Source organism: Oryza sativa, chromosome 4, assembly GCF_034140825.1.
Source record: "Oryza sativa Japonica Group chromosome 4, ASM3414082v1".
Lineage (NCBI taxonomy): Eukaryota > Viridiplantae > Streptophyta > Magnoliopsida > Poales > Poaceae > Oryza > Oryza sativa.
In genome coordinates, this window is record NC_089038.1 from 11,187,021 (window position 1) to 11,204,145 (window position 17,125).

At 43.2% G+C, this 17,125-nt stretch overlaps 2 protein-coding genes across 2 annotated transcripts; both read right to left on the bottom strand.

The window, feature by feature from the left end:
* Positions 1-297: 297 nt before the first annotated feature.
* On the bottom strand, positions 298-12,728 carry LOC4335329 (uncharacterized). Its single transcript, XM_066309754.1, has 11 exons — positions 12,548-12,728; positions 11,516-11,927; positions 10,199-10,421; positions 9,957-10,082; positions 9,795-9,872; positions 8,261-8,386; positions 8,082-8,180; positions 7,848-7,981; positions 6,862-6,970; positions 3,928-4,128; positions 298-972 (listed from the first exon to the last, which is right to left on the bottom strand). Exons 1-9 carry the CDS (start codon positions 12,726-12,728, stop codon positions 6,955-6,957), a joined length of 1,395 nt encoding a protein of 464 aa, XP_066165851.1. The 3' UTR covers positions 298-972; positions 3,928-4,128; positions 6,862-6,954.
* A 48-nt stretch (positions 12,729-12,776) lies between these two features.
* LOC107275795 (E3 ubiquitin-protein ligase WAV3) lies at positions 12,777-13,085 on the bottom strand. The gene has a single exon (XM_015779269.1). It carries the CDS (start codon positions 13,083-13,085, stop codon positions 12,777-12,779), a length of 309 nt encoding a protein of 102 aa, XP_015634755.1.
* Between the last annotated feature and the right edge of the window lie 4,040 nt (positions 13,086-17,125).

Consider the following 17,125-nt stretch of genomic DNA (forward strand, 5'->3'; position numbering starts at 1 on the left):
TGTCCAAGGCAAAAACGACCTCTTGCTTCTTGCGCAAGTTGAAAGATCGTTTTCCAGAGGCCCATAGATGCTACTTCCTCCGTTACATATTATAAAATTTTTTAGCATTGCCTAAATTCATATAAATGTTAATGAATCTAGCCACAGATTCATTAATATCTATATGAATGTGGGCATGGCTAGATTCATTAACATCTATATGAATGTGGGCAATGCTAAAAAATCTTATAACCTGAAACGGAGGTAGTAGATCAGTCTTCCAAATTGACCCTAGCAGAAAAATGGGAAACATCCAAATAGACAATCAAATTAGTCGTTTGATATCGCATTATTCTCTCAAGAATGTACCAAATAAAGGGCACATTTTCAATGGAAACTACACTTGCTTCATATTGCCCAAGGTACAATCGCATTCAGCTATTTCATTACTTACGAGGGAATTGAAGTGTTCTTTATTCTGCTCCAATTATGTTTGGAGAAGGGCTCTAAACTCGGTAAGAGTATCTTGTTTTCATTATCCTTTTTTCAATGCCACTGTATGATTGCTACTTCTCCTCATATAAAATTTATGAACTGCAGTGCACGCTAGTTTTTCAGTAAACTTGCCGTTTTTATGCTCATGCAGATCTGGATCAGTAATCAAGTTCAATTTATCTTTCTTCCTGTTGCTTGTGTAGTCCTGGATTACCCCAAGGTGCTCTTTCATGTTAGTGTGCTCCAATGTATTTTCGTTTGCCACTTGTTCTCCACCTCCAATACCCAATTTCTTTGCTGTAACAATATGCTCTGACTCCTTATTTGAACTCTTGGCACAATCTAAAGTGATGTCAGTAATGTGCTTAAATTTTTTTTGCGGGCTCCCTCCATGTCGTTTGGCATTATTTGAACTGGCAGGTTCTACTGCACTGGTGGCTTTGACCATCTTTTCATTTGGTTCAGAGAGATGAATTAAGCAAGAATTGACACCTTCAGCTGCAAATGTGCAAAAGTTAAATCATTAGACTGGACTAAATCTAAAAAGACAAAATATGATCCATTACATTGAACAATAGCTAAATAAATATTGTTATAATTAAACTACTTGGGGCAAAATTCAGTAAAGTTTAAGGGATTTTGTGTCTGTCGACCAACTATGAACCATTCTTTTATATTGCATCAGCGTCCCACTAAACAGCAAATGAAGCCCTTTGGCTTCCACCAAAAAAATTGTGCCGTGCATCTGTAAAATTTTGGTGTCACTGCAGTCTGATATTTCAATACAGAAGCACTTCCTGTTTCCATAGAAGATTCAAAACAAGAAAGATTTTTATGGACATAATGTTGCATTTTTGTTTTCATGTTACTTTAGATCTTTGACCTTGTTAGACTTACTTTATGGATGTCTAAATTTAATCTTCAGCAATAAAAGATGTCTAAATTTAATCAGTGATTCTTCCGGGTCCATTCTACATAACAGGATTATGGGATAACTACCTTAAAGGAAGAGTCTGAACAGTGTGGCTCTTTCAAAGGAGATAGACTAGATGGGGCTATTATTCCCTTTTTTTTCTGCTTGACTATCACTCTCATAATACTCAACATTATATAGAAGATAAACAAGGATGGCTACAGAAAACTAAATATCTTTAGAAACTTGCAATTGAGATATATCAATAGCTGAAAGAACTGTTATCCTAGAAAACTAATCAAATATTATTGACTAAGCAATCAAACTTGATAAAAAAAACTAAGCAATCAAACTAACATTTAACAAAGGAAACTTATTGCGTACTATAGTAATGCTACAGTATCATGAACAATAGAAAGCTATAGGATCTTACCCCATATCTGCAGAACATGACAGTAAGTTCATGTTGTTACTAATATAGCAGAGCAGATCGTGTCCAGCTATCACCTTACACACTCTCTTGCTCAAGAAAACTTCAACATTCTATATTTCTATGCTTTCAATTTTTTTTACAAAGTACTAATATGCTGCCAATAATGAAAGAACAACTTGTTGAGAAATGGGAAAATGTGACGGCAAGTGTTAGCATCATTTTTGTTTCTTTTCCTTTAGTTTGCTTTCCAGTGAACTGTGGCCTTGTTGTTACTTGGCAGTCTTTTCTACTTGACCTGTAGTCTTTAGTGCTCTAAATAATATTTGTTTTACATAAAAGACCACAGATTAATATCATCAAATGCAGCCCGGCGAACTAATCATTAGGCATAATGGAAGGGAAATGCGTAATATATTATATAGACTTCCCTAGAGAATGCAAACAATGTAGCATGCATAATTGCATATTCAATTAATATGCTTTGTAGAGCTATTTATGTCAAAACATTATCATAGGATGACTAGAATATTTATACCACTTGTTATAACAGAAAATAATTCACATTCTTCACATTATTCAAAAACAACAAAAAAAATGTTGAGGACATAGTTTCCCGAATGGAAATAATCAAGCATAAAGAATAGTCAAATATTGCTCAACAGAATGATTAAATTGACTTTTTGTATGCTTTGATATTACTATTGACTGAGATTAACTAATTTCATATTTTGGCAATTATAGCCAAGCCTAGTAGGTGGTAGCATTACTATGCAAGCTACATCGATACATTTAGTCAACATTAAATACACCTCACCTCTTTTCTTTCAATACATGTTATTAAATCAAAAGGATTTGTTCCTTTCAAAGAAAAAAATAGGATTTGCATCGGGACCTAAACAAAAATACTTCAGAATCATAAAGCATGGTACATATTATTAAGTTGGTGTAATATTGACAAACCTAAATTAAATAAGTTTGAGGGCTCATTATCTTATCTTCATAAGTGGGAAGTTTAAACTGACGTTTGAAAACATTTCCCACAAAATACTAGGGAATTCAGTCCCTTCTTTAATTTTCAATCACATTAGTGCATTCATTATTACAAATCTTCCATGTAAACAATCAAATATACAATTTTGTTCAGAACACACACCTTATCCCATTCAAAAGGAAAATGGAAATAACTTACTTCTCAGTATTGTGATGTAGTCATTCTCCTTGGCAAGTAAATGAAGTAGATCAGAAAAGATAAAAGCTTATTGGAGTGTAACACCACTACACATCTCATCATTGATCAGGAAAGGGAAAGTCACAACAACATTTTTTTTTTTTTTTGGAAACAGAAGAGCAAAGCTCATCCCCTATCCATTACTAGAAACATTTCAGTTCAGCTACAGGGAAATAAAACCAGAAAAGCAGGAAAACATTCATTGGCAGATCACACAACAAATGGCGACATCCCACCATTCTGTGTGATCTCCACAACAACATGATACGTACTGCAAGAAACTAACTAAAGTTCAGGAATGTATGATGGAATAATCAGGACTACATATGAATCTCCAAGTCACATGCAGCACACATGGTGACCAGAGCAGCAATCAGCTTATATTTAATAGCACAAGACAAAGATGTTATGGCGATTATAACAACAGAGAAACACTAGCATGACAAAAAATAACTAGTTAATGAGGGATTGGTTAGAGATGTTCATTTCACTTGTCAGCTTTCAAACAGAATAGTTGTTGTAATAAAGCATCCTCGATGTACATGTGCTTCAAAACCACAACATTTCTGATTTTCTTAGTGCTTTTAAACTTTCTATTGGTCATAAAAAGTGCATTGGGACAGGCACCAAGTGACATTTTATTATTTGCATCTAATATTTCTTAATTTAATTCGCTCCACTTTTTTCCTGTTAACTACCTCTAGTATAGGGCATTTCTTTGCTTGACTTCGCTGTTCACTGCTTTTAGTCCTTATCTTTGCTATACAAATTTTACAGCCCTGTTTAGCCATGCTATGACCTGAGTTCATTGTTGTTTTACCAATAACCTTCATACTTTTAATGCTTTCATAAGTTGTATCATGGTTTCCCATGGCCTACCTCTTGATCTCTTGATAGCCTCTGACGTGACTAATGCAATCTCAGGTTTGGTGCTTTCAATAGTTGGCATCAAGATTTTCGGTGGCCTTCCTCTTGATCGCTTGATAGTATCTGAGTTAACTGCTTCTTTGGTTATGGATTTAACAGTTCCAAGTTTCCTTTCTTCTGGCCCGATTTCAGGATCCAACCCAGAAGACATACCTTCAGATATGATGTGGCAATTAGAAATCAGGTAGATGGAGGACAAAACAATACAAATTATATAAAGCAATCTAAATTGTGAAAACGACTTGTGTTTTATTTAAGGAAATGTTGGTTTTAGAACACCAAAATTTGGGAGGTTTAATTTTATACCACCAAAATATCTCTTTTACTTTTTATACCATCAAAATTGTTCTCCATTAATTTTTATACCACTGCCATCCACATTGTGTATTCTACAGATAGCCCTGACACCTTTACCTTCCTCATCCTACTCATTCATCCTTGTCCTTATGCTGAGTTGTGGTATGCCATCACGCCTACCTCTCGCCGGTGAACCATTGGCAAGCCCACCACCGGTGCTGTCCACCCCCACCCTCTTCTCCTCTTCTCTACACTCCCCCGTATGGCCATACCTCAGCCATTGGCCCATTGCTACAAGTGATGCCACTCAGAACCTGTTAAATATGTGATCCGAATTTTAGACCTACAATATATTCGGATTAGTTTCCTAGTAGGACTCCATGTATTTTCCTATTAGGTGTCTTTCTTTTATCTCCTATATATACTCTTCTAAGCCGTACTGGAAGGGGTGGTGACGTTCCCATTGTTATTCCCCTACGTTTGTAATCAACTTCTCAATAGTGATCATTGCCGGTCGGTGCCTGTGGTTTTTTCCCGCAAGAGTTTTCCACGTAAAATTCGTGTCTCCGTTGTGCATCTATTTTCATAACAGAACCTGTGTGTCATTGCTATCTGACTCAGGCAGCCAAGCAGCACCGCATCACGAAACGGTCCAGTCAGCACTTCTACAGTGAGCTCGTCCAGGATCTCTCCTTTTCCTCCCATCTCTAATGAATGAATTGAGCACAGCATGAACCAGGCAGAGCTTTAGATCTTGTGGATGAACGGTGTTCATATGCCTTAACCGACTAGCAGGAAAGGTGGTGAAGCGTAACGAGGCAGAGGACGCAACATAGTTTGCTGAGCACACATAGGGTGATGTGCCAGGGAGTCGAGTTGTCCACAATGGTGTATTCTGCACGCATCACGTTGATCCAGACAGAGCCACGACAGGCTAGATCTGGTATTCCACATGTTTTTCTTGCCAAAAAGATATAAAAATTCAAAAATATAAAGGCCCATACTGGCTGAAGTCGTATAGAACTAAACAGAATAAAAATTTGGAGGTATACATTTAACAGCAAGACTTTGGTGGTATAAAACAAAACGAGGTGAATTTTATTGGTACAAAAGCAAATATTTCCTTCATTTAATGGTTGTAAAGTGCTCTAGAAGTATGGAACTATCGCAGTCAAACTTTCACCCAAATTATTAAACATTTACAACCAGGAATTTTGCCCAGAACATATCGATTAGTATAGTAGCCAGTTCACTGAGAACAGAAAAAAACAATAACTACAGCATCAAGTGTTGAGTGTCATTATATCAGTTTCCAAGGGAAATAAAAACAATATATGTATATATTTATAAATCAGCTGGCAGGAGCAATGCCTTGGCCATTAGAAATAAAATAAGCCTAAAGAATGTTTAGTGGTATAGGCATAACCAAAATGTGGTGTGCATATTACAGCCTAGATTTTTCGCCTACATTTCCAGGTTATGTGAACTGTTTACTGGTGATAATCTGACATTCGGAAACTAAAGATAATTCAGATATCAATTTTGAAAATATAGAGAAAAGCTACACACAAAAACAACTGCAGGAAATTGTAATCTCATTCGAATACAGAAACATTGGATGACGGGCAGTGCTATTTGTGAAGCCATGACAATTGTGGATGGTTTCCGTGACAACATTATATACTAGATGAATACTCCGCCCCGTTGCTGCGGTAAATTAAGTTGTATAGTATGTAAAAATAAGCTATATTATATTTTGTAAACCAAAATAAAATGGCTTCCTATGTTTTATATAATTAACACATGATTGCAAATATAATGCAAGGTGAACATATTTTATGTAATTGATACTTATGAATTTTGAACTAAAAAACAATTGAGATTGTATGGTTTTAAGAGAGAAGAAAGAAGAAACTATTTGTACCATAGATCTATCATCCAAAGGCTAAAAATAATTGGGATGATGTGGCTTCATGAGAGAAGAGAGAAATAGCATTAACTACACTTAGTGGGAATGAACTATATAAATATATAGGATATGTTACTTGTGATAAGCACATCAAGCAGCTCGCATATTATTTGAATTCCTTATTAGTTTAAAACCAAACCCAAGGACTCATGTCACCTGATTCGACATATGACTGAAACAAAAGTTTAGGACTCCACATCTGCGGCCATGTCCAGCACAGCAGCACCTTCGATCTCGACACTGCAAATTTCCCCTGTTTTATTGTTTGCTTGTTTGTTGTTTTTTTTTATTATTTCTGCTTATGATTATCTCTAGACAACTTATTTGTCATAGATGATGCTCCCTTGTCCATGATCTTGTGCCAATTTCTGTGGTAGTTATAATTATCCACATCTACAAAAACTTAATACCTATAACCTAAAATACCCTTTTACTAATACCAAGTATTTCATTTGTCGCATGTGTAACTTGACGCTGACAGAGTACAGATTCTATGAAATAGGTTGTATTACAAATTAGTGTTCAACAGAAAGTAACATAACTGCCAAAGGCAAAGTCAATAACTGTAGGAAATGTACTAATGTGATTACCACACATAACTAACAGCTACATGAACTTACAGTTATTTGATGCCAGGCCATTAGATAGTTTCTTGCCTTTGACCGATGCTCCTACAGACTTTTTCTTTGCTTTTCCTTGTATTTTCAGTCTTTTCAGCATACTTTGAGGCTGCAATTGAAAACAATTACCAAATTCTATTCAAAGAAGCCCTGACACTTCTCAGAAATGGCCATAAAGGTAGCACAAATAGCCATGAAAGAAAAACATTTAAGAGCAACTCACACTACAGTCAATGTTATTGATAACTACTGTTAGATTGGAAATGGCATGTAAAGTATTAAAATAATATTTTCAACCAATTCTGTAGTAAATTCCATGTATGTAAATTTGCAGGAATGTCATGAGAAATCAATTGACATTTCAGTTCTAAAACTTAGGCTCAAAGAAAACCATTTGGTTTGTGCCAGAAAGCATGAAAATAGGAAGTAGAATCGAGTTACAACTCGATGGACAATGAGCCGATAAGGTCAACAAAACTTATAGACCCAACTTTACCCTTTTTTATGCTCGAAGGCTGAAGCGGAATAGCTGATACATGGACAATCCAAAAGAATGGCATAGGATAAAACAAAGAGTCGTACAAGGGCAGTGAAAGAGAAACTGTCAAAACATTGGTTATGCATGGCCAAAGGCTCTAAGACACAAGCAATTCTCAATATTAACTTGATTTATTGTGGACTCTTTGGGAAAGCTGACAAGAATTTCCAGCATCTTCCCTCAAAAAAACAATTTTCAGTATCATGAAGAGCACTGTATTGCTCATTTCAAAAGCTTCTATGGTCTCTTGAATTAAATGAGAAATAACTGGACCAGATAGTAAACTGCGTATATTTATCAAAATTGCATGCTCAACTGTGTAAGAACTAAGAACATTAAAAAGCAAGTAATGCAGATTTTTCTTTGAGAGTTAGAGGTTTTGAAGGATAATAACATAATTTTGATAAGGAAAAAACAATACAAAAAAGTAATTACCAGATCTGTGCACCTGTCAAAAGAGTACATATCAGTAACGCTTCTCCTCGGAATATAGGCATGTTTAGTGATTTGTCCAGTTTCAAGGTAGTTGATTACAGACTTGAGTGTGCGGAATACATGACGACTAACAGGATCAGTATAATACTGCACAAGAAGATAATGTTTCTTCAGAAAACATTAATCAATGTGTTCCCATATGCCAGCATATTATATCAAAAGAATCGCATGCTATATTGTAATGTACCGGGTCTTTCCTAATTCCATCATTGCACTTTCTAAATATTATTTCCTTCACCCATCCTTCTGGAAGCCCATCTGGATTAAATTCTACCATTGCAAGAATCTGTAAATAAGTGTAACAATTAGCTCTAAAAAAAAGCATTACTTGCCTAATAACATAAATATTTACAGCAAATACCATACATTATCTTCAGAGCTTGTATCACACAAACCCTTTACATCACATCTGGAAATCTTCCCCTCATTAGAATAGAGCAGTACATTTTCTTTCGACAAGAACCGCATTCCAGTAGGCAGATGAACATAGAACTGCAACAACATATTTCCATGGATTTTTAGTCACATGTAATTGAAAAATAATCATATCAGATAAAAATCATTTGTCAAACTCTCAGCCTCCACCCTGAAGGGCACTACCAGCAATTCCATCCTATGTTGCACCACATGTATTTTATCTAAAGCATGGTGCAAACGATCATGAAAAGTTCCAATGTGGCTAATATTGTATCGTGGAGATATAAAGACTCTTATTTACAGTTAAAACCTATTACAGGAAATTTGTTTTTTGCTCCAATGTGGCTAATATTGTATCATTGTGGAAGGCAAGGATTTCCTTACAAGTCACAATCAAATGTTTTTTGTGGCTACTTTACAATATTTCTATTCTTACGCAAAACAAAATAGGCCACATAAACTGGTAGGATGATAAACCCTGCCTTGTCTATTCAAACTGATGGATTTTTTAACACACCTTCTATTTGGCTGCCCTCTCACCTGACCTATGTAGAATTGTGGAGTGCAACTGGCTAATATTGTATCATTATGTAAAATAGGTCGCGAATCGTTGTGCCTGAAATGATCACGGTTCTGTTCGAACCCCCCTGTGATCTCGGGGATTCTTTTTCTATCCTAGAACACAACGGTGTTGTTCAGGATGTTCTTCACTCCAAACTTTTTCGGTGTTTTCTACGGTTTGTTTTCACAACTGTTATTCTGCGTCTCCCCTCGGTTTCATGTGAGAGTCATTGGCGGTGTTATGAGTAATAACGCTTGATTCGAATTTTGACAATTTTTGTATAAGTTGTTTGTTCTCATCTAAAACTGGATAGTTCAGACAAACAAAAGAACAGGACTCGGTATTCTAAATGGATTCAGGTGGCATAGCCAGTTGCTTGACATTTACATTCTTTTGGTTTAGCTGCTTTTTGCTGGTCTGCATGAAAGTCCGGATATAGTCTGCTTTAAGAAGAAAATGTCTGTCGGCTCAAGAATTATTTTGAATATTTTGGACAGATTCGCTGAAGGGATGACTGCAAGGAGAAGATGAGGGCTGGAGCAGCACAACTGCAGGAATTAGTGTTGTCACTCAAGACTGTGGACAATGTTCTTTGTTTGGATGATCCTCCTGTTAAAGAAAGTTGGCATGGTGTATCGATCATGTTTACGTAATAAAAGTCTGTATGACCTTGATTGCATGATGTCTTCTTCATCTTATGGTTTGTGGCCAGATGAGATCGGTTCTCGAATGCAGCACTTTGCTTTGAACTCTATGAAAGATGCATGTGGTGTACTTGTGAGAACTTTGTTATCTGTTTTTCTTAATGTAACACGGAGTAGGATTTTCCATCACTCTTAAATAATTGGGCAGTAGCTTCCACAACCGATTTTTTTAGCAGAATACACCTGATGTTAATTGAAGGACAAGGTCCAAAATTACCTTGTACATTTTTTCCATCTTCTTACCCCCAGCTCTGACTTCAATTGCCCACCCATCTGGAAGCCATGTGTGCATTCTCTGCATGTGAAAAGCAGGAAAGCACAACACAAATGGAATCAACAGTAGTACAAAAAAAATCACATCATCATGAGTACAACTTACATGAAGCTCATTGTCATCGGCGCACGCCTGAGACTCCAGCACACGCTCATCCATCTCCGAAAAAAGATAATGTAGTGTCTCCATCTTTGTAGAGAATGTGTATCCTGACACCGGGGAAGTGTAATACTGCACATAAATGATCAGGAAGCGACCAAACCTGTAACGTCTCGACCCAAATGATCTTACAAATATCAAATATCACACAGAGATATATAGGTATGGGCATATGTTAGAGTGAATACCCGGTAGATGTTGCCGTTGTCGCCACAACGTACCTCCATGATCCAACCATCAGGAAGCCAATCAGGTAGTTCCTCTAAGACCTCCGCATCCTTGTCCTTCTCCTCTGCTTCATTTGCCTCCACACTCTCTTCCCCTTGCTTCTTCATTTCTTCTGCCTCAACATGCTGCTCCATTTCGTTGTCATCTAAGATGACCACCGGAGGAGGCGAGTTGTCAACCTCTCTGTAGCAGAAGAAGCAAATCCTTAGTGCAATGACTTTTCTTTGAAATGTTGAGACTAACCAGTAACCGCCATCCTTAGTAAGGAAAGAAATGCTGACCAAATGTGACCAAAAACACAGTTGTAGGAAAATGGAAACTGAGAAATCGCATCGAATACAGGGAGTATACCTCTCAGGGGCGAAGCTAGCCCTGTTCATGAGGGTTAGCCAACCCTGAAGAAATTCGAAATCCTTTAGTAAAATGTTGTTTCGATCATCGTTTACTGTGCTATGCAATGGAGCTGACCCTGACAATATTTTCGGCTGGCTTCACCCTAATTACCTCTAATCATACACTGCTCAGATACGAAAAACCCGAAATAGCTACAAAAATCTACCTCTACTGGGTATAAATCAACTGTTTGCAATCACCATATGAGTGTATCTAGGGAACATATCCTGTGCACACAGGCATTATCGTTTGCACACCGTGTACACCAACTAACAAATTGCACCAAACAATCTAGAAAGAATTGTACAAGTACTTTCAATAGTATTACACTTATGTGTAAAGTCTTAACCTCAAATTCATTATATTTGAGCTGTAACAAAAAAAGATAAAAATTCTAACAGTTTTAAGAGTATGACACTGTTAGAAATTTGTTTTTTTCGTTGCTCCCTATATATAATGAATTTGAATATGAGACTTTACATATAGATGTAATACTACTAAAAGTATATGTATATTTTTTTATAGATTTTTTTGGTGATATGTTTTAGTTGGTGTCCATGGTGTGTACACGAAAAAACTTGTGTGCATAAGATTCGTTCCCGTGTATCCATCCCAAAATACACAATCAATTCATTCAGGACAGAGAGCTAGTTGCACTACACCAGAAGAATCAATATTAATGCCAGAAATCGGCTCCTAGAACCAAAATAGGAGTATGGTTCACACGAATCGCCCAATAGAGTACATAAGAACAGGGTCTGTCTAGTTTGACTCCCCACTTTTCACAACTGCTCATGTGATTATCAGTCAAGCTCACGCATAGCAAACTAGAATCACAAGTTCACCCAGAGAGCATCACTCTCTGGGAGAGAAGAGGGACGAACCTGGCGCAGCCAGACGGCGAAGCGCGGCGGCGGCGGCGCCGAGGAAGTGGGGAGGAGGAAGGCTGGCCGGCTCCGAGCGGAGGAGCGCTGGAGGCGAGCCTGGAGGAGCGGCGGGGCGCCACGCCGGCCGGGGTGGACATGGGAGGGTTTGGCCTCGCCGCGCGGGGAGGCCGCTCGGCGGTGGGCGGCGGTGGGTGGCGGACTGGCAGCGAGAGCAGCGTGTGAGGCAGGAAGGAATCGGTGCGCGTCTCAATTCTCGGACGCTGGTGGTGGGGCCCACCACAACGACATGGAGGAGCCCTCGACTCTCGAGATTCCTGTACTGGAGAGCTGGCAGTGCGATCCGTCGGCTTGAATTGATATGAGGAGAGCGAAGCTGGCATCGGACGGCGCTCGTATGGTGCAGTCCACCCTGTACAGCAAAGGAGCCCGGCATCACTCTCACTCAGTTACTCCGGTCAAGGAGGTGTCGACCAAACCTAGACAGACGAAAATAAATAAATAAGCCACGGGGCCAGGGCCGTTGTTGGGGGGCACATATCCTGTGCAAAGAAACTTCACGTATGTATTCCGTGAATATCAATTAACAAATGTCATAAAAAAAAATTTAAAAATTGTGCACATATTTTTAATGTTATTATACCTATGTGTTATCTTAAATCCATTGTATTTTATAGTAGAAAAACAAAAGGTCCAACGGTTAGTTTTAAGGTTATAAATATGAAAAAGTACGAATTACCCTTAAACTATTGTGGTCGATCGATGTACCTCTAACTTAAAAACCGGACATTGTTCATCCTGAAATTTTTTTACCGGACGAATTACCCCATCAACCCAATCTAAAACGGTTTTGTTCTACGTTACGTACGCGTGATAATCTAGTTAGTATTTTATTTATTAAAATAAATGTGGGACCACATGTCGTACTCCTATTCCCATCTTCCTCTCTCTCTCTTCTCTCTCTTGCGCGCATGGCGGGCGGGAGAGGCAGGCGAGGCGGGGCCGTGGCAGAGAATTGAGGTGGGCGGGCACAGGTCAAGCGGCGGAAACGCTCCGCCGCGTACGCGCCGCGCTCGGCTGCTTCTCGCGCCGCCGCGATGTCTTCGGTTGCCTCCACACGGAAACGCTCCCGCTCCACCTCCATGGACGGCTCCGTGCTGGTGCTCACCTCCACTGGCCTTTGCACAACGGCGTCCTCACCGTCGACGACCATCGACTGCCGACTCGCCGTGTCGCGGTAAGTGCAGCTGACCTTGATCAGTTATGTGGCGTCTTCTACGGTGCCGGCTGCTGGCACGTCCACGAACACCAAGAAACGCCTCTCCTCGTCGGCGTAGAGCTCGCCGACGTCCACCGACGCTGCCCTGCCGTCCCCGTCAATGACGCTGTCGTAGCGGCCGGAGTTGACAGACCTGACGCGCACGCCGTGGTGAGGGCAGGTGATGACGAGGCGCGCCTCCTGCACGGTGACCGAGAGGAGCCCGCCGATGCAGGAGAACGCGTCCTGGACGACGGCCTGGTTCTCGATGAAGGAGAGCGTGCCGCCGGTTTCCTCCGCGATGGTGTGCATCGCCGCCGCGTCGTGGTCGGTGCCGAAGTGTGGAGATTATGGGTACCCCATACCCACACGGCATGGTTATCCGACTAGTTATAGGGGATAACTTATATATATGAAATATGTAACAGATCATGACTTGGGTATTACGTTTCCCTGTATATTATGGAACGGCCTAAAGTCCTGGTTTGATAAGATTGTAAAGTAGATTTAGGAAACCGATACCGTATTGGTTATGGTTTCTATCTTGTAACCCTGCCCCCCAACCTATATAAGGAGGGCAGGGAGCCCCTCTAGGGGCATGAGACAACCTGATCGTCAGATCAATACACACTCGGCGGATTCAAATCCCCAAACAGGAGTAGGGTATTACCTCTCATTGAGAGGGCCTGAACCTGTCTAAATCCTTTGTCTCTGCATCCATCCACTTTAGGTCTCGTACGCTACCCCCTTTTATTATTGCCGAAATCATGTTTCGACAGTTGGCGCGCCAGGTAGGGGTTGCGTCGAGTTTCCTATCAACGAGCGCGATGGAATCAATTTCATGAGTCGCCGACTTCGTTTTCGCTTTGGGAGTTTTCACTTCCTTTCCGTCGACCACTTCTTCAAGCTCCTCTTCTCTGACTTGATCCAAATCAGTCAGGGGGAAACTCAATCTGATTTTTATCATTATTTATCATATTGATTTTTAATCTCAGATTAATCTCTTGCTATTTTTTGTTGTTGTTCGCATATAATTACGCGGCACTATTGAGGCGATTGATGCTGGTCATGGACTCGAGGCGTCTCAGCTTTCCGGTCAATCGGCCGCGAGTCCACTCTGCCGGCTTGTCTTCGCCACCGCCACTGCTGATAACAACAACGACTTCACCGCCGGCCTGCCTCCGTCGCCGCCGACTGGTGTCTTCGCCTATATGGTTGGTTGGTCACACCACCGTTGTTGGGCGTCTACATCTTCACCGCCGGCCTGCCTCCGTCGCCGCCGATTGGTGCCTCCGCCTACACGGCTGGCCTATTATGCCACCGTTGTTGGGCGTCTACATCTTCACCGCCGGCCTGCCTCCGTCGCCGCCGATTGGTGCCTCCGTCTACACGGCTGGCCTATTATGCCGCCGTTGTTGGGCGTCTACATCTTCACCGCCGGCCTGCCTCCGTCGCCGCCGACTGGTGTCTTCGCCTATATGGTTGGTTGGTCACACCACCGTTGTTGGGCGTCTACATCTTCACCGCCGGCCTGCCTCCGTCGCCGCCGATTGGTGCCTCCGCCTACACGGCTGGCCTATTATGCTACCGTTGTTGGGCGTCTACATCTTCACCGCCGGCCTGCCTCCGTCGCCGCCGATTGGTGCCTCCGTCTACACGGCTGGCCTATTATGCCGCCGTTGTTGGGCGTCTACATCTTCACCGCCGGCCTGCCTCCGTCGCCGCCGACTGGTGTCTTCGCCTATATGGTTGGTTGGTCACACCACCGTTGTTGGGCGTCTACATCTTCACCGCCGGCCTGCCTCCGTCGCCGCCGATTGGTGCCTCCGCCTACACGGCTGGCCTATTATGCCACCGTTGTTGGGCGTCTACATCTTCACCGCCGGCCTGCCTCCGTCGCCGCCGATTGGTGCCTCCGTCTACACGGCAGGCCTATTATGCCGCCGTTGTTGGGCGTCTACATCTTCACCGCCGGCCTGCCTCCGTCGCCGCCGACTGGTGTCTTCGCCTATATGGTTGGTTGGTCACACCACCGTTGTTGGGCGTCTACGTCTTCACCACCGGCCTGCCTCCGTCGCCGCCGATTGGTGCCTCCGTCTACACGGCTGGCCTATTATGCCGCCGCTGTTGGGCGTCTACGACTTCACCGCCGGCCTGCCTCCGTCGCCGCCGAGTGGTGCCTCCGCCTACACGGCTGGCCTATTATGCCGCCGTTGTTGGATGTCTACATCCTCACCGTTGGCTCACCTTCGTTGCCGTCGACTGGTGTTTCCGCTTACACGGCTGACCTATCATGCCGCCATTAGTGGGCATCTTCGCTTTCACCGTCGACCGCCTTCGTCGCCGCCGACTGGTGTCTTCATTGTTATTGATGGACGACTTTGTTCCCACATTGGCCACTTCTGCCATCACCAAGGGGAATATTACAAAGCTAAGTCATCATTTATTTTATTCTTTATATGATATTTTTCCTTTTCCTCTGCCTCACTACACCAATTGGTCTTCCATTGAGTAGTGAGTCGGGGGCTACAGATGTTATATCATATTTTTCATAATATTTATCTTGATTGCTTGCGACATAATCTGAGTACAAAAGTACCTATCGAGTTATGGAGTTCTATCTTCCTATGCTTTCCGTTTGGTTTGCCAATGGATGGTTGCCTTTGGGCCGATTCCTAGCACCCGGGGGCTCGTTGGATGGACCGAGTAACGCAAGGTGCTAAGTATTATTCGGAATAAATCAAAAGCATAGAGATGAGATAAATTTATTTTCTGCTCTTAATAATTGCAAAAGTACCCGAGTAGTAAACTCCGATCCGTGAAACTTTGTTCCATTAATGACGAACTCATGTCACTCATATGCATGTTTGGGAAGTGCTTAGGCCGACTCCCAGTGCTTGGTGGCTATGACTAGTCGGGCAGAGTGTTTAAACGTAATGAGTCATCTGCTCGGGGAAATCAAAATTAACAAGAGAAGAAATACGTATTTATAAACTGCTTGAACTTTTCTCGAGTATTATATTTATATCAGATACTACTCATCCTATATGTTTGTTCTGCAGGATCCAGATCCAGATATGCATAAAAGGGATTCATGGCTTTAAGCTTATCTCTTACGCTCCAGGAATGGATCAGTCAGAACATCACCACCGGCTCGCCTCGACCGCCGCCGACTGGTGTTTCCGCCTGCACGGCTGGCCTATTATGCTGCCGTTGTTGGGCGTCTACGTCTTCACCGACCGGCTTGCCTTCGCCGCCGCCGACTGGTGTTTCCGCCTGCACGGCTGGCCTTTATGCCGCCGTTGTTGGGCGTCTACGTCTTCACCGACCGGCTTGCCTTCGCCGCTGCCGACTGGTGTTTCCGCCTGCACGGCTGGCCTTTATGCCGCCGTTGTTGGGCGTCTACGTCTTCACCGACCGGCCGCCTCGTCCGCCGCCGACTGGTGTCCTCGCCTGCACGGCTGGCCTATTATGCCGCCGTTGTTGGGCGCCTACGTCTTCACCGACTGGCTCGCCTTCGTCGCCGCCGACTGGTGTCCTCGCCTGTACGGCTGGCCTATTATGGCGCCGTTGTTGGGCGCCTACGTCTTCACCGACCGGCTCGCCTTCGTCGCCGCCGACTGGTGTCCTCGCCTGCACGGCTGGCCTATTATGCCGCCGTTGTTGGGCGCCTACGTCTTCACCGACCGGCTCGCCTTCGTCGCCGCCGACTGGTGTCCACGCCTGCACGGCTGGCCTATTATGCCGCCGCTGTTGGGCGCCTACGTCTTCACCGACCGGCTCGCCTTCGCCGCCGCCGACTGGTGTCCTCGCCTGCACGGCTGGCCTATTATGCCGCCGTTGTTGGGCGCCTACGTCTTCACCGACCGGCTCGCCTTCGCCGCCGCCGACTGGTGTCCTCGCCTGCACGGCTGGCCTATTATGCCGCCGTTGTTGGGCGCCTACGTCTTCACCGACCGGCTGGCCTTCGCCGCCGCCGACTGGTGTCCTCGCCTGCACGGCTGGCCTATTATGCCGCCGTTGTTGGGCGCCTACGTCTTCACCGACCGGCTCGCCTTCGTCGCCGCCGACTGGTGTCCTCGCCTGCACGGCTGGCCTATTATGCCGCCGTTGTTGGGCGCCTACGTCTTCACCGACCGGCTCGCCTTCGCCGCCGCCGACTGGTGTCCTCGCCTGCACGGCTGGCCTATTATGCCGCCGTTGTTGGGCGCCTACGTCTTCACCGACCGGCTCGCCTTCGCCGCCGCCGACTGGTGTCCTCGCCTGCACGGCTGGCCTATTATGCCGCCGTTGTTGGGCGCCTACGTCTTCACCGACCGGCTCGCCTTCGTCGCCGCCGACTGGTGTCCTCG

Bases quoted from the DNA above. Each gene is read 5' to 3' on its own strand.
- LOC107275795 (XM_015779269.1), bottom strand. From the start codon at position 13,085: ATGCACACCATCGCGGAGGAAACCGGCGGCACGCTCTCCTTCATCGAG.
- LOC4335329 (XM_066309754.1), bottom strand. From the start codon at position 12,728: ATGGTCGTCGACGGTGAGGACGCCGTTGTGCAAAGGCCAGTGGAGGTG. The intron at 8,387-9,794 runs GTAATTTTGGAC...ATGTTGTTGCAG, and splicing joins AGATGGAAAAAATGTACAAG to TTCTATGTTCATCTGCCTAC. The intron at 8,181-8,260 runs GTATGGTATTTG...ACTTATTTACAG, and splicing joins ATACAAGCTCTGAAGATAAT to ATTCTTGCAATGGTAGAATT.